The 17,830-nt window shown below is 34.7% G+C and overlaps 5 protein-coding genes across 5 annotated transcripts; 1 reads left to right on the top strand and 4 right to left on the bottom strand.

Moving 5' to 3' along the window:
• Positions 1–1,070: 1,070 nt before the first annotated feature.
• Positions 1,071–4,917, top strand: Tsp_04153 (putative FERM central domain protein). The gene is made up of 10 exons (XM_003374920.1): positions 1,071–1,205; positions 1,472–1,576; positions 1,647–1,771; positions 1,833–1,930; positions 2,941–3,064; positions 3,151–3,238; positions 3,287–3,442; positions 3,499–3,659; positions 3,730–3,804; positions 3,864–4,917. The coding sequence occupies exons 1-10, from the start codon at positions 1,071–1,073 to the stop codon at positions 4,915–4,917; spliced, it is 2,121 nt and encodes a 706-aa protein (XP_003374968.1).
• Positions 4,918–5,576: 659 nt separating this feature from the next.
• Positions 5,577–8,405, bottom strand: Tsp_04152 (lung seven transmembrane receptor family protein). Its single transcript, XM_003374919.1, is given in 13 exon segments — positions 5,577–5,700; positions 5,751–5,908; positions 5,995–6,174; positions 6,212–6,334; positions 6,390–6,507; positions 6,523–6,641; positions 6,878–6,982; positions 7,205–7,459; positions 7,525–7,569; positions 7,841–7,960; positions 8,084–8,118; positions 8,260–8,314; positions 8,361–8,405. 13 exon segments carry the CDS (start codon positions 8,403–8,405, stop codon positions 5,577–5,579), a joined length of 1,482 nt encoding a protein of 493 aa, XP_003374967.1.
• A 1,484-nt stretch (positions 8,406–9,889) lies between these two features.
• On the bottom strand, positions 9,890–11,107 carry Tsp_04151 (putative F-box domain protein). Its single transcript, XM_003374918.1, has one exon. It carries the CDS (start codon positions 11,105–11,107, stop codon positions 9,890–9,892), a length of 1,218 nt encoding a protein of 405 aa, XP_003374966.1.
• A 234-nt stretch (positions 11,108–11,341) lies between these two features.
• Positions 11,342–11,664, bottom strand: Tsp_04150 (putative 50S ribosomal protein L23). Its single transcript, XM_003374917.1, is given in 2 exon segments — positions 11,342–11,519; positions 11,537–11,664. The coding sequence occupies 2 exon segments, from the start codon at positions 11,662–11,664 to the stop codon at positions 11,342–11,344; spliced, it is 306 nt and encodes a 101-aa protein (XP_003374965.1).
• A 1,262-nt stretch (positions 11,665–12,926) lies between these two features.
• On the bottom strand, positions 12,927–14,105 carry Tsp_04149 (putative high affinity interleukin-8 receptor A). Its single transcript, XM_003374916.1, has one exon. The coding sequence runs from the start codon at positions 14,103–14,105 to the stop codon at positions 12,927–12,929; it is 1,179 nt and encodes a 392-aa protein (XP_003374964.1).
• Positions 14,106–17,830: the final 3,725 nt, after the last annotated feature.

Raw genomic sequence — 17,830 nt, 5'->3', positions numbered from 1 at the left:
GGTAAATCGAAGGTGAATTTTTATTCCATTTAAAATTTATCATTTTTCTCTTAATCAAATGAAAAATCATTCAAAAAAACAACAACAACATTATGCGCACATTAAAAGCAGACATTTGTATTCAACAAAATTGGCAAATATAAAATTGTTGATCGCTTACAGATGTCCATTTCTCCACATTTAATAGCTCAAAGGATCAATTAAGTGTTGATAAATTTTGATTTTGAACGTGACAATGGCCGGCTTATTGATAAAACCGACACGGCGTAATTTACTTGCTTATATTGGTAGGCAATAAGGAAACGTTTGGTTTCTACTTGATTGCTGGAACAAAAAATTAACATCTTCAAAGCAAGCAAAGTCAGCAAACTTCGAACGAATCGAGTAATTAGGGCATTTCGATTAAAATAAATATAAACCCAGATAAGCTAACCTATAATGAAATCCATTTTGAAATTAATTTGAACGAATATTGTTGTTATGAATTCTTATCAATAAGTAAACACATTTTTATTCCCAACGTGTCTTTAAATTATCAGCAGAATGCGATAATGTTATAAGTAATTTCACATTGAATGGCACAAGCAGTGAAAGCTTCGAAATTGAAAATTAAAATCAACTCCACCACGCTTTATCACTCAATTCAATCGCACGCTTTATTTAAAGTCTACTAATCGATGTGAATAAAGGCTTAAAATTTATTTAAAAAATAAATTGTGATAAAATTAATTTAATTTTAATAATAAATGTGGATTTTTCGAATCGTTAAAATTGATAATAGATCACAACTCAGATATGATAAATTCCATTTGTTGATTTCAACCTGCTCATCTTAATAGTCATGCTGTAGATTGGGGCGAAAGGTTATTTGGTTTAAATTTGTTCAGTGATCGAATGCGCACGAGGTTGGAATTTGTTCGTCCCAATGGAATCATTGACATTTTTCTGGTTCGTGTTGCACATCACTGTCGCCGTTTAGAATGTGAAAGAAGCTCTCGGATTCTTCGGATTGAGTGAAAGTGAAAATTTCAACACAGTTTATCTTGTACTTGTTGATCAGTGGGCAGAACATGTACAGTTCGTCGAGTGCAACTTTCGAAGGTGGTGGCAATTTGCCCATTCAAACGCCAATGGTCGACCAACGGAAAGTGATGTGCCTTCGTGTTCACATGCTCGACGAAACTATCACCGTATTCCGCATCAGCGTACGCAATGTGTTAAAATTGGCTGAAATGCATGTGTATATATATGTCGTTGAACGTCGTCATTTTTTGCATCCTTTCAGTTTAGTTGTTTTTCTTATTGCCAGGCTGTAGAGTGCTTGCTGCATTGATTAGGTTAGTAGTTTGTGAAAATGAAAACAGCTTTATTGTTTTATTTATTTATTTAGTTTTTTTTGTTTTTCTTTTTGATTTGTTGTTGCTTTTTGTTCATGGACATTGTCTTGTACTGTATTTTGTTCGTTTTCTAGCATCGAAGTTTGGGTTCCGTTCTTTATGAAGAAGTTTTTCGTCATTTGAACGTGTTAGAATATGATTATTTTGGATTGGAGTATGTCGATTCGGATGGATGCAGGGTGAGTGATGATAAAAATGAGCATCAGTTGTTTGTTTGTTTGTTGTGAGGTAACATTTGCATTTTTTTAGTGCTGGTTAGAGAAACAGAAACCAATTTCGAAACAGATTTCTTCTGCCAAAAGTGACCAATGCTTCGATTTGATTGTGAAATTCTACACGGCCAACCCGGTGGATTTGGAAGAAGAATACACGCGGTAGGCGTTTCTGCGACGCTGTTTCAGAATAAAATTGATTATTTCTTTTTTATTTCTTCAGCTATTTGTTCGCCTTGCAAATCAAGAGGGATCTAGCCTCAGGCGAGTTGGTTTGCAACGAAAACACGGCTGCCGTGATGGCGTCTTACATAGTTCAGTGTAAGCAACCAATAATATTAATAATGCATATTATTCATTCATTCGTTCTGGCTTTGTTTCTTGTTTTCATTGTTCGACAACTTTCCAACATGACAGCGTTTGCGTGTTAGCAGAATTCGACATTTAGTAGTAGTAATTTCAGTCGAATTCTCAAGCATCTCCGAATTGTCCGTCTCCATTACTTGAGGCGCGTGCTTGCAAATGGGGCTGGCTGTCCATTCGGGATGATTCATAATGCAGCCATCTGCCATGTGGCCGTTTTATAATATTTTTCATTTGCACGCAATTAGCGATTCGGCGCAGGCGCAGATTGCGTTTCAATAGAACGAATCATTTTCTGCTGCTCATGCACTGACAAAGGCCTTTATACCGCAGAAAAGCATATAATCCAATAGCGTAATTCACTTTTTACCCTCTTTCAACTACCATTTATTGACTAGGACCAATTTCACCACTTCAAACATTAATTGTCGCTATTTATTTTTATTTTTTTAAAATTATTATCACCTCTTTTTAAATAATTTATTTCAATCAAAAATTTAATGCAGTTTTTACACCAATTTTTCTTTACACCCAAACTTGAATACTTACAGTACGTGAAAATCAGGCAGTGTTTTTTTTTCATTATTTTATTTTGTATGTAAGATTTTTTTAAAGAAATTTTCATTTCTAACATGCGACTATTTGCTTTGAACTGGCTGCTTATTCTTCGCGATGATTTGTAATGAAAATCAGTGAAATTTGAAAAATACGAACATATGGGTAATGTTAATTGAATTAAGTGAAAAGTGAATAAAATAAGCTAACTAAATTAAGAAATAATTTACTTCATTTATATAAATAAAGATCAATATCAGTAAACATTGATATGTATATGATTTGATTTTATAAGTGCGAGAATGAACGACCAGTTGTTTTATGACAAATTTAAAATTTGCATTTTTATCTGTCTGTATTCTTTATCATTTTCATTCATATTATTATTATTCAACTGTTTTTTGTATTTTAAGCGGAATGCGGTGATTTCTGTGCAGAAGATTATCCAGATCACACTTATTTATCATCAGTTCGTTTTGTTCCGAATCAGTCCGCTGAATTTGAGCGTAAAGTGATGGAAAATCACAAAAAGCTTGTGTATTTAATTTAATTTAATTTAATTTAATATTATTCAAGTTATACATTTCCATTTATATTCCATCGACTGTGTTTATCCTTTTTAGTGGAATGATGCCAACAGAAAGTGATATAGCTCTTTTGGAAACAGCAAGACGTTGCGAATTCTATGGCATCAAATTACATCCTGCTAAAGTATATCTAGAGCTGTTGATGTTATCGATTGATTTCTTCTTTTTACAGGATGCCGAAGGAACGGTAATTGGCTTGACCGTAATGCACAATGGCATCAAAGTATATCTGCAGTTGTGTTGCATGAGCACATTTTCATGGGCAAAGATTCGTAAGCTTTGTTTCAAAAGGAAACATTTCTACATCAAGCTTCATCCTGATAGTTATGTAAGCTGTAAATTTAATTGTTGGTTATTGTTCATTTTAGACGTTTCGTTATTTAGGCTTATTACAAAGATACGGTTGAGTTTTCGTTTGAAACGCGTCACGAATGTAAAATGTTTTGGAAAAAATGTGTTGAACATCACAGTTTTTTTCGGTGCACGGAAGCTAATCAAATGTCCCGTTCAAGGACAAAGCTATTTACCAAAGGCTCTTCCTTTAGGTACGATCATTTGTATTAATTTTATTTTTTAAAAATTAATTTTGAATGTTTATTAATTTTGCATTCACAGATACGAAGGACGCACACAAAAGCAATTGATTGAATATCTCAGAGAGCATTACAAGAAAAGAGAACCATTTACGAGGTAAAAAATGGTGGTTGTTTTTGCATAATTATTTTTATTGTATTTTATTTAATTATTAGACCAATAGTTGGATCTGGAAATCGCGTGTGCCCTAAACGTATTACTGTACCACTTTTACCATATGACAGTTTGTTGTCAGATAACGCAGAATCGTCGTTGTCATTTCCGACCAATGATAGTTTCTCATCAACTGCAAATCAGCAAAGTCAACTCGCAGAAGAAGGTCCATCTGGTGGTGGTAATTTTGCTTACAGTTCATTGTCAGGCAGTCGCGTAGGTGTTGCGCGGTCGAATGGCGGCTCTTCATTGTCGAGGAAAAGGGCCAACACCCTTCCCAAGCATGGTAAAAGTGAACCGGCATTTCATGAAAGAATAATAAATCAGTCGAACGCGTCGTCCACGTGCAGTGAATCGTTCTACAAAATCGACTATGACGCCGTTGTTTACGACAATCTGTTGGACCATAACAGTTTGACGGACGTTTCGAAACGACTGTCGAAAGCTGATGGAAGTGATTCGGCTCCAGAACAACAGGAGAACGTGTCCCAGGGTTCGTATTATCTTTCTGAAAGTGACCTGAATGCCAACGAAAAGCTGTCATCGACCGACGTTGAACACGACGTGTCTTTGGAAGAGAGCTCACCGGCCAAAGTGCCCAGCACCGTCGAAAGTGCGGCTAGGCGCCAAAAGCCCACGGCACCGCCAAAGCCGAAATGCTTGTCCAAAATTTGCTGCTCACCGCCGGACATGAGCGCGCTGAAATTGACCGACCCTGGTTCCGACCAACGCTACTCAGTGATCAAGCACAAAGTGTTCGACGGCGACATTCCCTACACGCTGCATGTGCGTCAGTTGAAAGAGGAGACGAACCCCAATCCCGTGCCGACGCGTGTGAAATCGGTCCACTTTGGCGACGACGTGCTGCTTTTGTCTGACGACAAATCTGACGTTAATTACAATTCGAACCGAGGAAATCCGACTTTTCAAACATTCTGCACTCCAGACAAGCATTTCAACAGTCACCAACAAGACCGACAAAGGCTATTGAAATCCGATCATCATCATCAGCAGCAACAGCAGAAGCGACCGTATGTTGGTGGCGATGTAAGTTAATTTTGCATTTCATTGTTTATTTTCGGTCAAAAAAACTCATTTCAGCGTGAATCATCTGTTGAATCGGCAAGTTCTTCAGAAAATGCTCAAATATCTCGTCCGAAAACGTTGGATGTATCGTCCTCTTCGTCTTCTGCAAACCAACAGCAGCAGCAACCCAAAACGACGATTCTTAGTGGAAACAATCCACAGCATGCTTCTTCGTCGGTTCAATCTGCTTCACAGCATCGTCCAACATCGCAACAGTTGCGTGCCAAAGCGCACATCAAAACTTTAGCAACAGAAGTGTGAGGCTATAATTTTATTATTATTATTATTCGTTTTTATTATTATTATTTTCAAATCAGTTGAAGATTTATTTATTTATTTATTTATTCTGAGATTTTTCACTTAGCGCACAAAACATGGTTCTGCGGCTGGCCAGTTCAGACGAGATATTTTGTTTTTCTCTCTTCTCCTTTAGTTGAACATCACGAAATGCTGAAGTGAGAAGAACAAAATAATAATAATAAATTTTCAACAAAAATTTGACAATCGTATCCACTATATGTATATATATATATATAGTTGTTGAACTGTATAAAAATGTAATCACATTCTGCTAACAGAAAGTTGGATAAACTCATCCCGATTTTTTGTCACGGCATCATTGCGATTTTTTATTCACGCTGATTCGCCGTTGCAGTTTGTTCAGCGTTTTCGTTTCCACTTTTCTTCTTCATCGTCATTCGTTTGTGCGAAACAAAAAGAACATCATTTCCATCTACATCCGATGGCTGAGGACTGAAATTATTATATGCATCAAAAGAAAAAAAGATAAAAAAATACATTACATGAATTCAGCGCATTCGATGTCCTCTTCTTGAGGCAGTTCCAAGTATGGGTTGTTAGGGCATGGCTTGAACTTGTAACCAGTAATGGCGAAGAATATCAAAGTGCCGGACTCTTCCAACAGCACAATCACCCATGAGTATCTCGGCGGAATTGAAAACTACAGTACACGCAGGAGAAAGGAAAAAACGAACATAATTATTATTATATATTTTACAGTAAACCAACGTGATCATTAAAAAATACCTCGAACAGATATTTGATGATACGAGTAACGTAGATGTAACAAATGATAATTATATAAAATTGTTGAAACAGTTTTAACTTTTCCAAATTGAAGCTTGCTTTGCCATCCGTACGAGATGCTTGTTCTAGATGTTTTATGGACCTAATGAAAAGAAACAACCCTATCACAAACCCACCGTACTGTATAGTGCAAATTGAAATCATCTTACCACAATACCGGCAAAATTACAGCCACGCAACAAAGCAAATCCAACATGATGAACAAGCGAAACCAAAAAAAATGGCTCTGATCTCCTAGTTCACCTTCTCCTAAAGCGATTAACGCCACATTGTCCACCACCTACACAAATAATAATAGTTTCTAACAAAAGATTACATTAGTAACATTCAAATACTTGTAATGGAATGATAATCATCAACATCTTGCGATCACGTTCAACCAAAAAATTTTTGAAAAACGACCATCCCGTCCCAATAAGTAGCAATGTTCCAAAAAGCAGTGCGCCTTTCAACCTTAAATACAAAAACATAAGTACTGCCGTTAGTGAACAAACATGATGTATGAAATTATACAGGTGCAAACTATAAAACATAAAAGCCCAAGCTTCTCCATGATTTCCCGTTTTCAATATACGATCGTAGTGTACCTGCAAAATATAGAAAAAAATAGAGTATTCTCATCATTTGATTTATAATTGAGATTTATTTATCTGTCTTACGCCGTGAATTAGAATTGACATGGTCTTGAGCACCACTAATGCGGCCATCAAATAATGAATTTTATGCAAATTTTCTCTAAACATTATCACATTTAGATTATCGGAAAAGATTTTGAACGAAAGAAATCCACATACTTCTGATAATATAAAGTACCAATCCATACCAGAGTCAAAAGAAAAAAGGCACAAGCAAAACCCATGTACAACATCGGGAGAATAGCTGCACCAGCACTTAAGTAGCCGTAAGTATTTTTTTCAGTTATATATGCCTTAAATCATTTTTATTAAATATAACATTACTGAAAAATAAAGAACAATTACCTGAAATGATACGGTTGTTCGTTGAAAGAAGTTCTTCCCATAATTAAAACAGTTGTGAAAAAACATTACGTACTGATCTTTGTCTGATTCAGTAAAAATCACAGTAAACTAAACAAAACTGAAACTCACCAACCACCAATTTATCTAAATTCAGTTAAAACTCATTTTACTTGGAAACTAAATTTATCGTTTTCATAAGACAATTTCAATGTCTCATTACGGAAGCCATTTATATCTTCATCAATTTCTTCAACATTTTCATTGAAACACCGACGGCCAGCTTCTTGAGGACAAATTTGAAGATATAAACCATGCTTATGATAAAGATACACTTCCCGCTTCGCAAAGTCCATCACGAACCATACAGCTGGCATTTGATACAGTGAAGAATCAGCAGTTAAGTAGCATAAGTTGGGATTTGTTTTCTACAATGATAATGAAATAACTCTTAAATGTATGGTATGACATGTTGAATGACAAAAATAATTACCACATATTCGAGTATTTCATCACCTCTAGTTAATGTAAATCCAACCTAAAAAGTAAAAAAAATGTAGAAAGGAGCACTGAAAATATTACAAAATCATTCATAAAATAAATAAATATAAAGAAAATATCTCAACAACTGCTAAAATTTCAATAGTTCATGCTGTATGCTATAGCTTTTAAGAAACTTTTAAATGGATATTTCTATAAATAATTCTAACAAAATTAAACATCTAAACTGAGCATTTACTAAAAGTTATCTTAAATAATAATTCAAGTTAAAATATAAATAAAAGTTTAAAGTGGATAAAGTAACTTACCGGCTCTTTCACGTCTAATGATTTGGTGTCAGGGAAAGTAAAGTTTTGAATGATAACGGATAAAACTCCTCTAGCATCATATACAAAGTTCGACAATTCAATGTAAGCCCGATGATCATGCTAAAATTGTAAAATGCATTACAGAAAGAAAATATTCAAAAAAATAGAATTACATTGACGGAAAGAATGTGCTTGCTTTCGTCAGTAATTTGAACAAAAAATGAATAGCATAAAATCAAAAACTGCCATGCGAACTTCATAATTGGCTCGGTCTAAATCTAAAAGAGTCGAAGAAAATGTAATTCATGCGCATTGAATTTCAATTGAAACAACACATGACAACATCACAACGTAACACGTTCATACAATACTTCGCCACAACAAAAAACAGAAAAAAACATTTCGACCAAACAATAAACCACGCAAAATATCAACGTATAAAATATAAATAATACATTTGCAACAACTGTTTAACTTAAATATAATTTGAAAAAAAATTAAAACTTTCAAAAACATATACTTGCAGTTGCCACATACTACCCGTATCATATGAATAACGATACATAAAAATTGTACTGTTTATTATTAAAATGCAAGTTCTAATTGTTTCATAGTATAACACTCGTAAAAATAAAACAGTCACCATTTATTACTGCAAAAAATTAATGAAATGTAAATTATCTATTTATATATTTTTTATTTGAAATTATTATATTGCTTTTCCTATTAATTTCAATACTTTATTTTAATTAATAAATATAAATCAATTAAAAAAAACATCAGTAGAATTAAATATGTTTATAATACTTTTTCTGTTAAAAAATATAATATAAAATTTCAATTCTTTTTTTACATATAAGCTTCATTTTGAATGTATTACTGTAGTCCGTAATTTTCAGGATCGCCCCGAAATGCCGCCCAAATACTATTGGCTGCCAGAGTTTTTTTCAGGTCACTGTATTTTTTTCTACTACTATCAGTTACTGCTGAAAGATCTACCGCGCTGAGTGGTTGTAGTGTGCATTATGTGCCGTGTTTTTCTATTGTGCTCAGGGAAGAGTTTTGCTCAACGTTATTAATCATCACTGTGGATCTAGAAGATTCGCTTCCAACTCCGGCAGTCGTCTACAATGTAACTTTATCCAATCCAGGTAAGTTGCATGCGTTTACAGTTTTCTTATTGTTTTGTTTGAAAGCTTTTTCCCACTGCTCAGCTTATCATTTGAATTTTTGAAACGTTGGTGTTTTGCTTCATGATATTCAAATAATAATATTCATCATTTTCAATAGAAATATTGCATTTGTCAGTGAATAGCTTTTCGACTGTTTGTTGTTTATTGTGAAGTAATTGTGTTGTAATAATTGACCATTTTTGAAAGCATCGGTGTGATTAGCCTATTTAGCGGTAGTTTCGTGTTAGCAGTTTTCAATACTACGTCACAGATCACTTTTGTCAAAATGTCACATTTCGAATACACCACAAGCAGTAAATTGACTGTTTCATCTTACACCATTTGAAAGTTTTACACGGCAGTTTTCTTTTATACTTAATAAGTATATTATTTGTGGAAAAGATGTATACGTTTTTTTTTTCAAAATCAACGTTAAACTTGATAAATTCTCTAGTGATTTTCCTTGTTACATTTTATCATCATAAATCGAGTATTCAATAGATGGTTGAAAAAAGTTTTCACCATAAATGCAAGAAATTTCCAAAGTGGAATATTGAAACTATTAGAAACTGGTTTTTCTTTTTTCACTGTACAGTTTGATTAGAAAATAGAGAGAGAAAAGTGTTCAACTGAACTAACTGTCCGGTTGTGTATTTTATTGGATCGGTAGTTGTTGTGGTTAAGTGTGTTCGAATTGTTTTTCGAAACAATTTTATCAGTATTGAATGAATTTATTCCGATAACGATAATGATAAATGCTTGTGATGACGTGTAAATTGAAAAAATTTAATAAAATGTTTTTATTCGAAAAATGAAGAAAAATTGCATCATAAAGCTCCAAGGGGATTATTGTATTATTCATTGGAAAATTCGAAATTCACATCACGAACCGAAGTACGGGCATTGGCTGCGCATGCTTGACGGGGTTCAGGTAGGGGCAGTGACGCAAGTGGTCACCGATTTGACTTGTGGGCAGTAGATGCCATTGGTCGATTTTTTGAAAAGTATTCGAAAATGACCAACGCAATTCGGTGGCTTTCCAGCCCGACTTGTTGCGATGCCAGATCAATTCCACTAAGCCGTGCTTGTTCAACTGCTTTAAGCTGACTTGTCTGAGACGACGGCATGTGGCGGCAGTGGCGCGTAGACTGATCGAATCGAGCTTCGAAAATACTTGTTCCAAAATTTCCACCGGAAGATCCGTCAGCTTCAACGCTGCAGTATCGGTCGACGGCATGCACGACTGGGTGTGGTCCATTTTCACCCCAATGGCGTCGGTCCAAGTCAAATAATGGAGGGTCGTGTTGTTCGTGGGAATCAGACGATTTCGTACCCATTCGCAGCCTTGCATGTACATTGGGCACCGGGCAAGCAGCCAACCGTCGATCGAGCTGACAATGTCGACGTGTAAATTGCGGACATGTTGGGCGTATTGGTCGCGACGGACCCGTTGGCCGCAGACCAACGACGCCTGGTGTTTCGGAGTGGAAGAATGTTTGGGCGGGAAGTCGGCCGAAAAGCCAACCTGCAGGCCGTGTTTGATGTAAAACGGAGCCGGCGGTTTGGGCCAATTGTTGGGTTTCTTTTCTTCCATTCCATTCGACGATATCCAGTGGTCTTGGTCCATCGAACCGACGACGTGCAAATGTTGACTGCTCGGATCCTGCTTGCAGAGGATGCATTCTCTGGCCACTGGTGACAGGGTCGCTTCGGCTCGTTCTTCTTCTTCCAAAGCGTTCAACATCGACTTTGCCGAAGTGAAAATGCGCCTCTGGTCACTCAACGCCAAACACAGGTCGATTTCACTGCATGGTTCATGGTGCTGCTGTTGTCGTTGGTGATGGTTGTTAGTGTTGGCGATTTGTCTTCGCTCATCCGGAGGGAGAAGTTTACGATGACGTTCAATAGCACAATAAATGACCGCCGCCGGACAATGGGTCAAGTGGGCTGCACGTTGGCGTCGTTTCAATTTCACCGGACATCCGTAGCCGACGTTGATACAGTCCACTTGACTTTTCGGGCATATTTCTTGCTTGTGTTCTTCAACTTTGCACCGGTGCATGGACGCTTCACAACCGTTGGGACACAAAGTCATCGGACATTGGTTTTCGAAAATTTGGCAAATTGTACGAAAACAAGATTCGCAATGGTCGTGCAAAAATGGCGACATGATAAATAATTCTATTCTGCAAATATACAACCGACCAGACCTGCAACGAGTATACAAATTGTATGCGACAGAGGCAGATGCAGGCAGTGGTGCAAAGCGCAACCTCAACCAGAGGCGAAAAGCTTGTTTATGCGTGCTTGAATTTTTCACTCTGCTATTTCAATTTTCACTTTTTCTTTCCTCACTTTCGTTCGTTCGTTCGTTGGCTGGCTGCTGACTTGCCTGCTTGCTGCTTGCTTGCTTGCTTGCTTGCTTGTTGAATGGATGGGCAAATTGACGTCGTCTGCGTATGCAACAAAAATTTATGCCATCATCATCATCATCACGATTCAATTCGCTACACACCGCTTTTACTTTTCGCTGTTGCTTTGTTTTTGTGGGACACAATTTTCAAAAAGTGGTTCACACAATTTTGCAAATGTTAACCAAAAATAATCCACTACAATACCAACGGGGGTACATTGAACAAAATCAATACCCATATTATCAATTTTATAATTGCACATCGTTGCAACAATAGATTTCAATTTTTTTTCAACTGGAAAACTTTTAAATTTTTTCTACTTTTTCAAAAGCAGTTTTGCATTTTGAATTTCTGGTGCAAAATTATTTCATTATCATCATCATCATCATCATTATTATTATTATTATTATTATTATTAGTAGTAGTAGTAGTAGTATTTGTTATTGTTAGAGAATTTGGAGAATCTTTTAGATGATCATTTTTCACTCGAACCAACTGACATAAAACATGACAATAATTTTCATCTGTCACTATAAAATCAAAGTCACTATATAAGTAGCAGCTGTTGTTTAAGATTATTCAAATCAGTTGGTTATCTGTTTATTAATTTTGATATTTCTACTTGAAAAACTGGCTTCCAAATTAAGTGCGCTGCAGAAATTTTAAACAATTTGGCAATCATCCATTTGTGAGGGAAACATTCGATAGTTCTATTTACCAAAAGATGTATTATTTAATTAAAACAAAGCTGACAAATCATAGGGTACATGGGTTGAACTTGTTTATTCACTTTTGCGTGATTTTTCTATCCAGTATATTTAAATTAAATTCTTTCATATTTGTTTTTCATCGTTTCTTAATGCTGTTTATAACAATCATCATTTATCAATAATGCTGTGCATTGTAATGCAAGTAATGCAGATGTTTACTATTGTTTAAACGGAAAAAATTCATCGCAACTTTGAACAGAAATCATTGCATTTGGTTAATATTTCTACTGTTTACTTAAAATTTTAAACTAGCTGTTTATTGTTCAGTTACTTTTGAACATCAGATTTCATTTGATTGAACTTTTGATATTGACTGAAGATTTTTCAAACAAGTGGAAATAATTTTTATTTTAATCATGAGAAAGCATTAATATTTTGATTTTGAAATTTTCAAAAATTCTCAAAAAAGATTTGCATTACTGAAAACCAAAATTTTACGAAATGATCTTATCTTTAAGTTTGTCGTGTTCAACAGCGCATTGCTTTGTGATTATCATATTTGCTGATGTTGTGGAATTTTTATGCACAATGTGCATTAATTGTTATTGATAATTTTACGTTGATTTTTTACAACTATTCCATTGACAAATTATTGTATCATAATTATTTTATATAAGTAAGAAAAAAAGGAAAAACAAAAACAAACAAATAGCAATACATTGTCAATGATGGCAGTATTGTATTTTGACAATATTGTATAGGATGGAAAAATAGGGGGAATTGAATGTTTTCAAATTGACTCGTTTTTCCAAGTGCTCATTGTTCTGGGAGTTCTGGAACTCATGCCACGTCGTTTCACCAACGCCACTAGACGCCAACAATATGCAACGGCTGTACGTTGAGCTTCTTGGCGGAAAATCGGGTTGAACGCCAAATAGCAGTAGAATGGAAGCGAGCTATTCATGACGGTGAATAAATTGAGCCACATCTGCGAATATTGGTAGAGGTAGAGTAATAGGCGAAAATCCACCAGGCGTTCCTCGACCGGAAGATGCGGATCAGACATACGATATAATACATAATTCATCGGATAGATCAGTTGCAGCAGTCGTTTTGCCTCTCTGGGCAAATCTTCAATATAGCTGAGTACGACCACAACAGTCATCAAGATGAACAAGCTTCTCGACCGTCCCCTTTGAGCTAATATGTGCCTTCTGCAGCTCAACGAGCCGAACTGCTTGCGCCGTTTAGATCTCGCGATATAAGCGTACAAAGTTGAGCCGGTGAACAACGTCAGCAGTACAGCACTGACCAGTCTGGTGACCAGGTTGACGACATTTTTCGCTTGTATTAATGCAGTGACAATTTCACTGAATTCCAATTTGCGCATCCAAGTGTAACAGCATTGGTTTGTGCTGTGCGTTTGGGTGCCATTTTGGTGCACTTGCAACGCGTTTTGCTCATGGCGCATGTCCACAACGGATGTTTCAATCCAAGCTGCCCAAGAATGGACGACCACGCTCAGCAGAGCTGTGAAACCGATCAACCGCAACGCCACCCGGCGACTGTTGAACTTCGTATAGCAGCGGTATAAAATCATACCGGAAAAACGGTCCAAGCTTATCAACAGGCACATGTAGTTTGCCAAATAGCCGCACACGCTGGCGATCACACTTTTCAATACCCCTGAATAGAATGCGGCCGTATAACTCTCGAACACGAACTGTTGCTCTTTGGACAACGGTGAACCGCTGAATCCGCCCTGATCTCGGTCCACACCCTGTACACAGGCGTAATTCAAGCAGAACATCAAGTTGGCGACCATCAGTGTTTTGTGGTACAAAAATGAGGGGCTTTGCATTTTGCGGCTTGAGATCAATGTTGCTAGGGCGAGCAGATTGCCAAGCAGGCCGAACGCGATCAAAATCAGCTCCACCAAATACAACGATTTGTACGTTTGCACATACATGGTCAAAAATTGCTCATATTCCCATTCGAAACGTTCTTCCACTGTCAACGATTGGCAGCAGTTGTTGTTCACTGGCCATTTATCATCATCATCATTATTATTACTATTATTATAATTACTACTGGTGTTATCCATATTCTTCTGTTCTTTGTTTTTAATGGAAATATTTCTTCAATGTCTGTAAAATTTACAAAGAAAACAATCATATATGATTAAGCTGAATTCGAATGAATCGATTTTCCACTTATTAATCAATTATGAATTATCCCATATCCAATAGGCTAATTTTGCATTTATTCAATTATCTACACTGAAATGGATTTGAATTTGGGTGTTTATTTTTGCGTACAATGTAACACTTTAAAATTATGGGTTTGTAATATTGATTTTCATAAGATGAAAGTAATTTTCTTATGAATTCAATCAATCCGAAATGGTATTATGCCAATATATTTTAATACATAATTTTATGTAGCATGTATTTTATTTTGTCTTTATTACTTTACATACTATTGAGAATGTAATTATGCTGTAATGCTGATCTAACTTTTCATATGTCAAAAGTATTCTAACAGAGGCTACGTTTTCCTTGTTTTTCATACAACACTAGTTAATTTCTTCACGTTTAATAAAATAAAAACAGTGGTATATTATTTCTTTTTATTACTAATTGGGTAAAAGTGTTTGATTTAAGGGAATTTGTTATCGCTGAATTTGAATCAATTTCAAAGTATAGATTGTTTGTGTAGTTGGAAAAAAGAAGTTTTGTTGTTCAGACAATATCCATCATTTTCGTCATAGGAGCATCGTATAATATGGTGGTGATTTTTATTGTTAATTGGTAGTTTGCGCATTTTATGCGTTGCCTGAACCATTGGACAGGATAAACATCCACTTCACCGCCCGCCCACTACTTTTCTTTTGTTCAACTTGTATGATCAATTGAAACCGATAATTTAAATAATACTATATAATTTTAATCTTATTGGGATTCATTTTACTCTGCAAACAGTGTTTCCATAACTAAGAAGATTATAGTTGGGAAAGGTTCGCTAATGAGTAATTTTTGTCTTTGTGCATGATGCAGAAAAGGCTGAAAGTTAGAAGAGAAAATTATAAAATTATCCGCCATTTGTTGACAATTGGATTTATATGTTTATTTATGAGAGAATATTCTGTTTATTTTTAGAGAGATAGTTTATTCTTCTATTGTTAAGCAAACTAAATTTATACAATCACTGATTTCCTCCGTGAAAAAGCAAAAAACAAAATAGCCGATGAATTGATTCATTTCGATTGGTCATAATTGCAATTAAATCCCATTATTAATAAACTGCAGTGGTGAGGAATAATGCAAGTATTTGATAATTTTCAAAATGAAAATATTTCAAAATGATTTGCTATAATGTGAAGTTTACTTGAAAAGTATGTGCAACCATAATTATTGTTGCTCAGCATTACAAATTGTTTCAAATTGTCCATAAGTGATAATTGAAGATTATATTATTCATTTGATATGCATTGACGCAACGGATGCTCGTGAAATTGAAGGGATTTGTCGTCAATAAGTTTGGCACGCAATATATTTTAGTTTCCATGTAAATTTAAACTCACCATCATTCATGTGCATGTATACGTAGATATCTGTATAGCAGGTTCGAAAAAGTGGAAAATTTAAATATTTCCAAAGCGCACGTGTAATTTAATTTGCATAATGGTGGGAAAAAAATAAGAAAACAACGATGATGAGCCTGTTTGATCTATTTCTTCTTGATAATATTCAATATTAACAAATTTGAGTTGAGTGAATGGCGTGGAAAATTAGTTTAAACAGACTTTTTGAGTTCTTTAATGAAGCTTGCGTTGTTTCGTGTTTCGGAAATCATTTTTAACGACACATTTAGTGCTTTTTCTGATTTAATGAACAAATTGACCATAATAAGAAATTGAATAAAATTTTTTTCTTCACAGTATGCCTCTGTTTTGCATTATTGTCAAATTGTTGCCACGTTTTACATGTTGCATTTATTCAGCTAATGCGATAAGTGAGGCTTTTGCTTGTTTCCTTTCTTTTCTCCTCTTCACTCATTAGCTATTGATGGGAAAATCTTGGTGTTAAGTTTTTTTTTCTCTACTTTTCCAGGTGTCTTTTCTTATTATTAATTACCTTATACTATTGTTAATATTGAAAATGAACACTGTGCAAATATTTTGCATGAATAAAATTCGCTAATAGCAGCATTTTAATTGGAATTGGAATTCTTAAATTGTCCATTTTATAATAATTGATTATTCATAACAGAAATGTTTTATTTATTTATTTATCATCTATGACGTCTTTGATATTTTCATGTTTTAAAGTTATTTATTTTGTTGTTATGATTCTTTTATTATTAATTAATGACCATTATGAAGAAGAATATAATTAATCAATCATTGCTAGTATTTGGTGTATTGTTGGGATGTAAAAAGACATTTGTATTTCAAAAGCAAACTATAATTGCACATTGTATGAATTTGTCAGGTTCTTTTTTATTAGTCATTAATTATAATTTTCCAAGATGAATTATTTTTATTTTGATAAGAAAAAATGGTGTAAGGTTTGAAAAATGGCTTACCTCAGAGTGGTGTTAGCTGAATTTTGGTAGGGCGATTGACGAGTTGAAATTGAATTTATGCAATGGAGAAAATTTTGTTCTTTTGTTTGAGGTCGTTGCGTCGCATTTGTTATGCCAAGTAGCAGCTTTGAAGTGAAAAGCGATAAACAATATATAATATTCAAAAATCTATATAACAACATCTACAGAAAAATCTATTCCTCTCTCACGCTCTACTCATTTTCATTATTGTTTACCTCTCGACGATGGCAACAAAATAAATAAATAAATAAATAAATAAATAAACAATAGCCGAAGTGAATTGATTACAAGCTGATTAGGAAAGTGACCGTCGAGTTGACGTTGAACGAGCAGAAGTTTTGGAGATGACTCTCTTTGTGATTGGTCGGTGAAAATCTACGCTTGCAATGTGTTGATTTTGTGATGTTTACTGAAAACTTTCCTACGTAGCAGTGGAATCATGATCGAACCGAAACATTTTTAACACTAGAAACTCGCAGTATGCAACTTATTAAATATTCCAATTGTCCATCGGTGTTGTTATTTACTTATTTTTCAATATTCTTCTGATTTTTTTATATTTTTAATGCGGCCATAAATGGAAAAAATTTTCACCATTTTTTTGCACATTATTTACAGAATTTTTCATGTATTGTTTATTTGTTTATTTAAATTGTGCAACATTTTTGTCTTAGGTATTGATCATTTCTTTCTTGTACGTGATAAAAAATGAATGTTTACTTTGAATAAGTTTAAAAGATGAAATCTGTTTATTCAAACTATTGCAAATCACTTCACATATTCAGTTTATCAGCAGGAGTAGTATTATATTTTTCCAACAATAATTGAAGGAAAAGTGGAATAATAATTTTTATTTACTTATTTATTTATTCTACTGTATTCCATGTTATATCAGTTGAGAAGGTTTTGCAAAAGAAAATGATTTTTTTCTATGCTTCACTGCTAAAATGCAGTTGTGCACTAAATTGATCAACGTAAAATTTGCATAACTAATCGCGCTAAAAGATAATTTAATCCGTGCACGCTTGAGGAATTTCCATTCATTTGCGGTTGGTTCATCTTACAAAAACAAAATGTTCAAAATTA

Source organism: Trichinella spiralis (genome assembly GCF_000181795.1).
Source record: "Trichinella spiralis strain ISS 195 chromosome Unknown Scfld5, whole genome shotgun sequence".
Taxonomy (NCBI): domain Eukaryota; kingdom Metazoa; phylum Nematoda; class Enoplea; order Trichinellida; family Trichinellidae; genus Trichinella; species Trichinella spiralis.
Note: the sequence above shows the minus strand (reverse complement) of the source record. Positions and strands in the feature narration are given on the sequence as shown.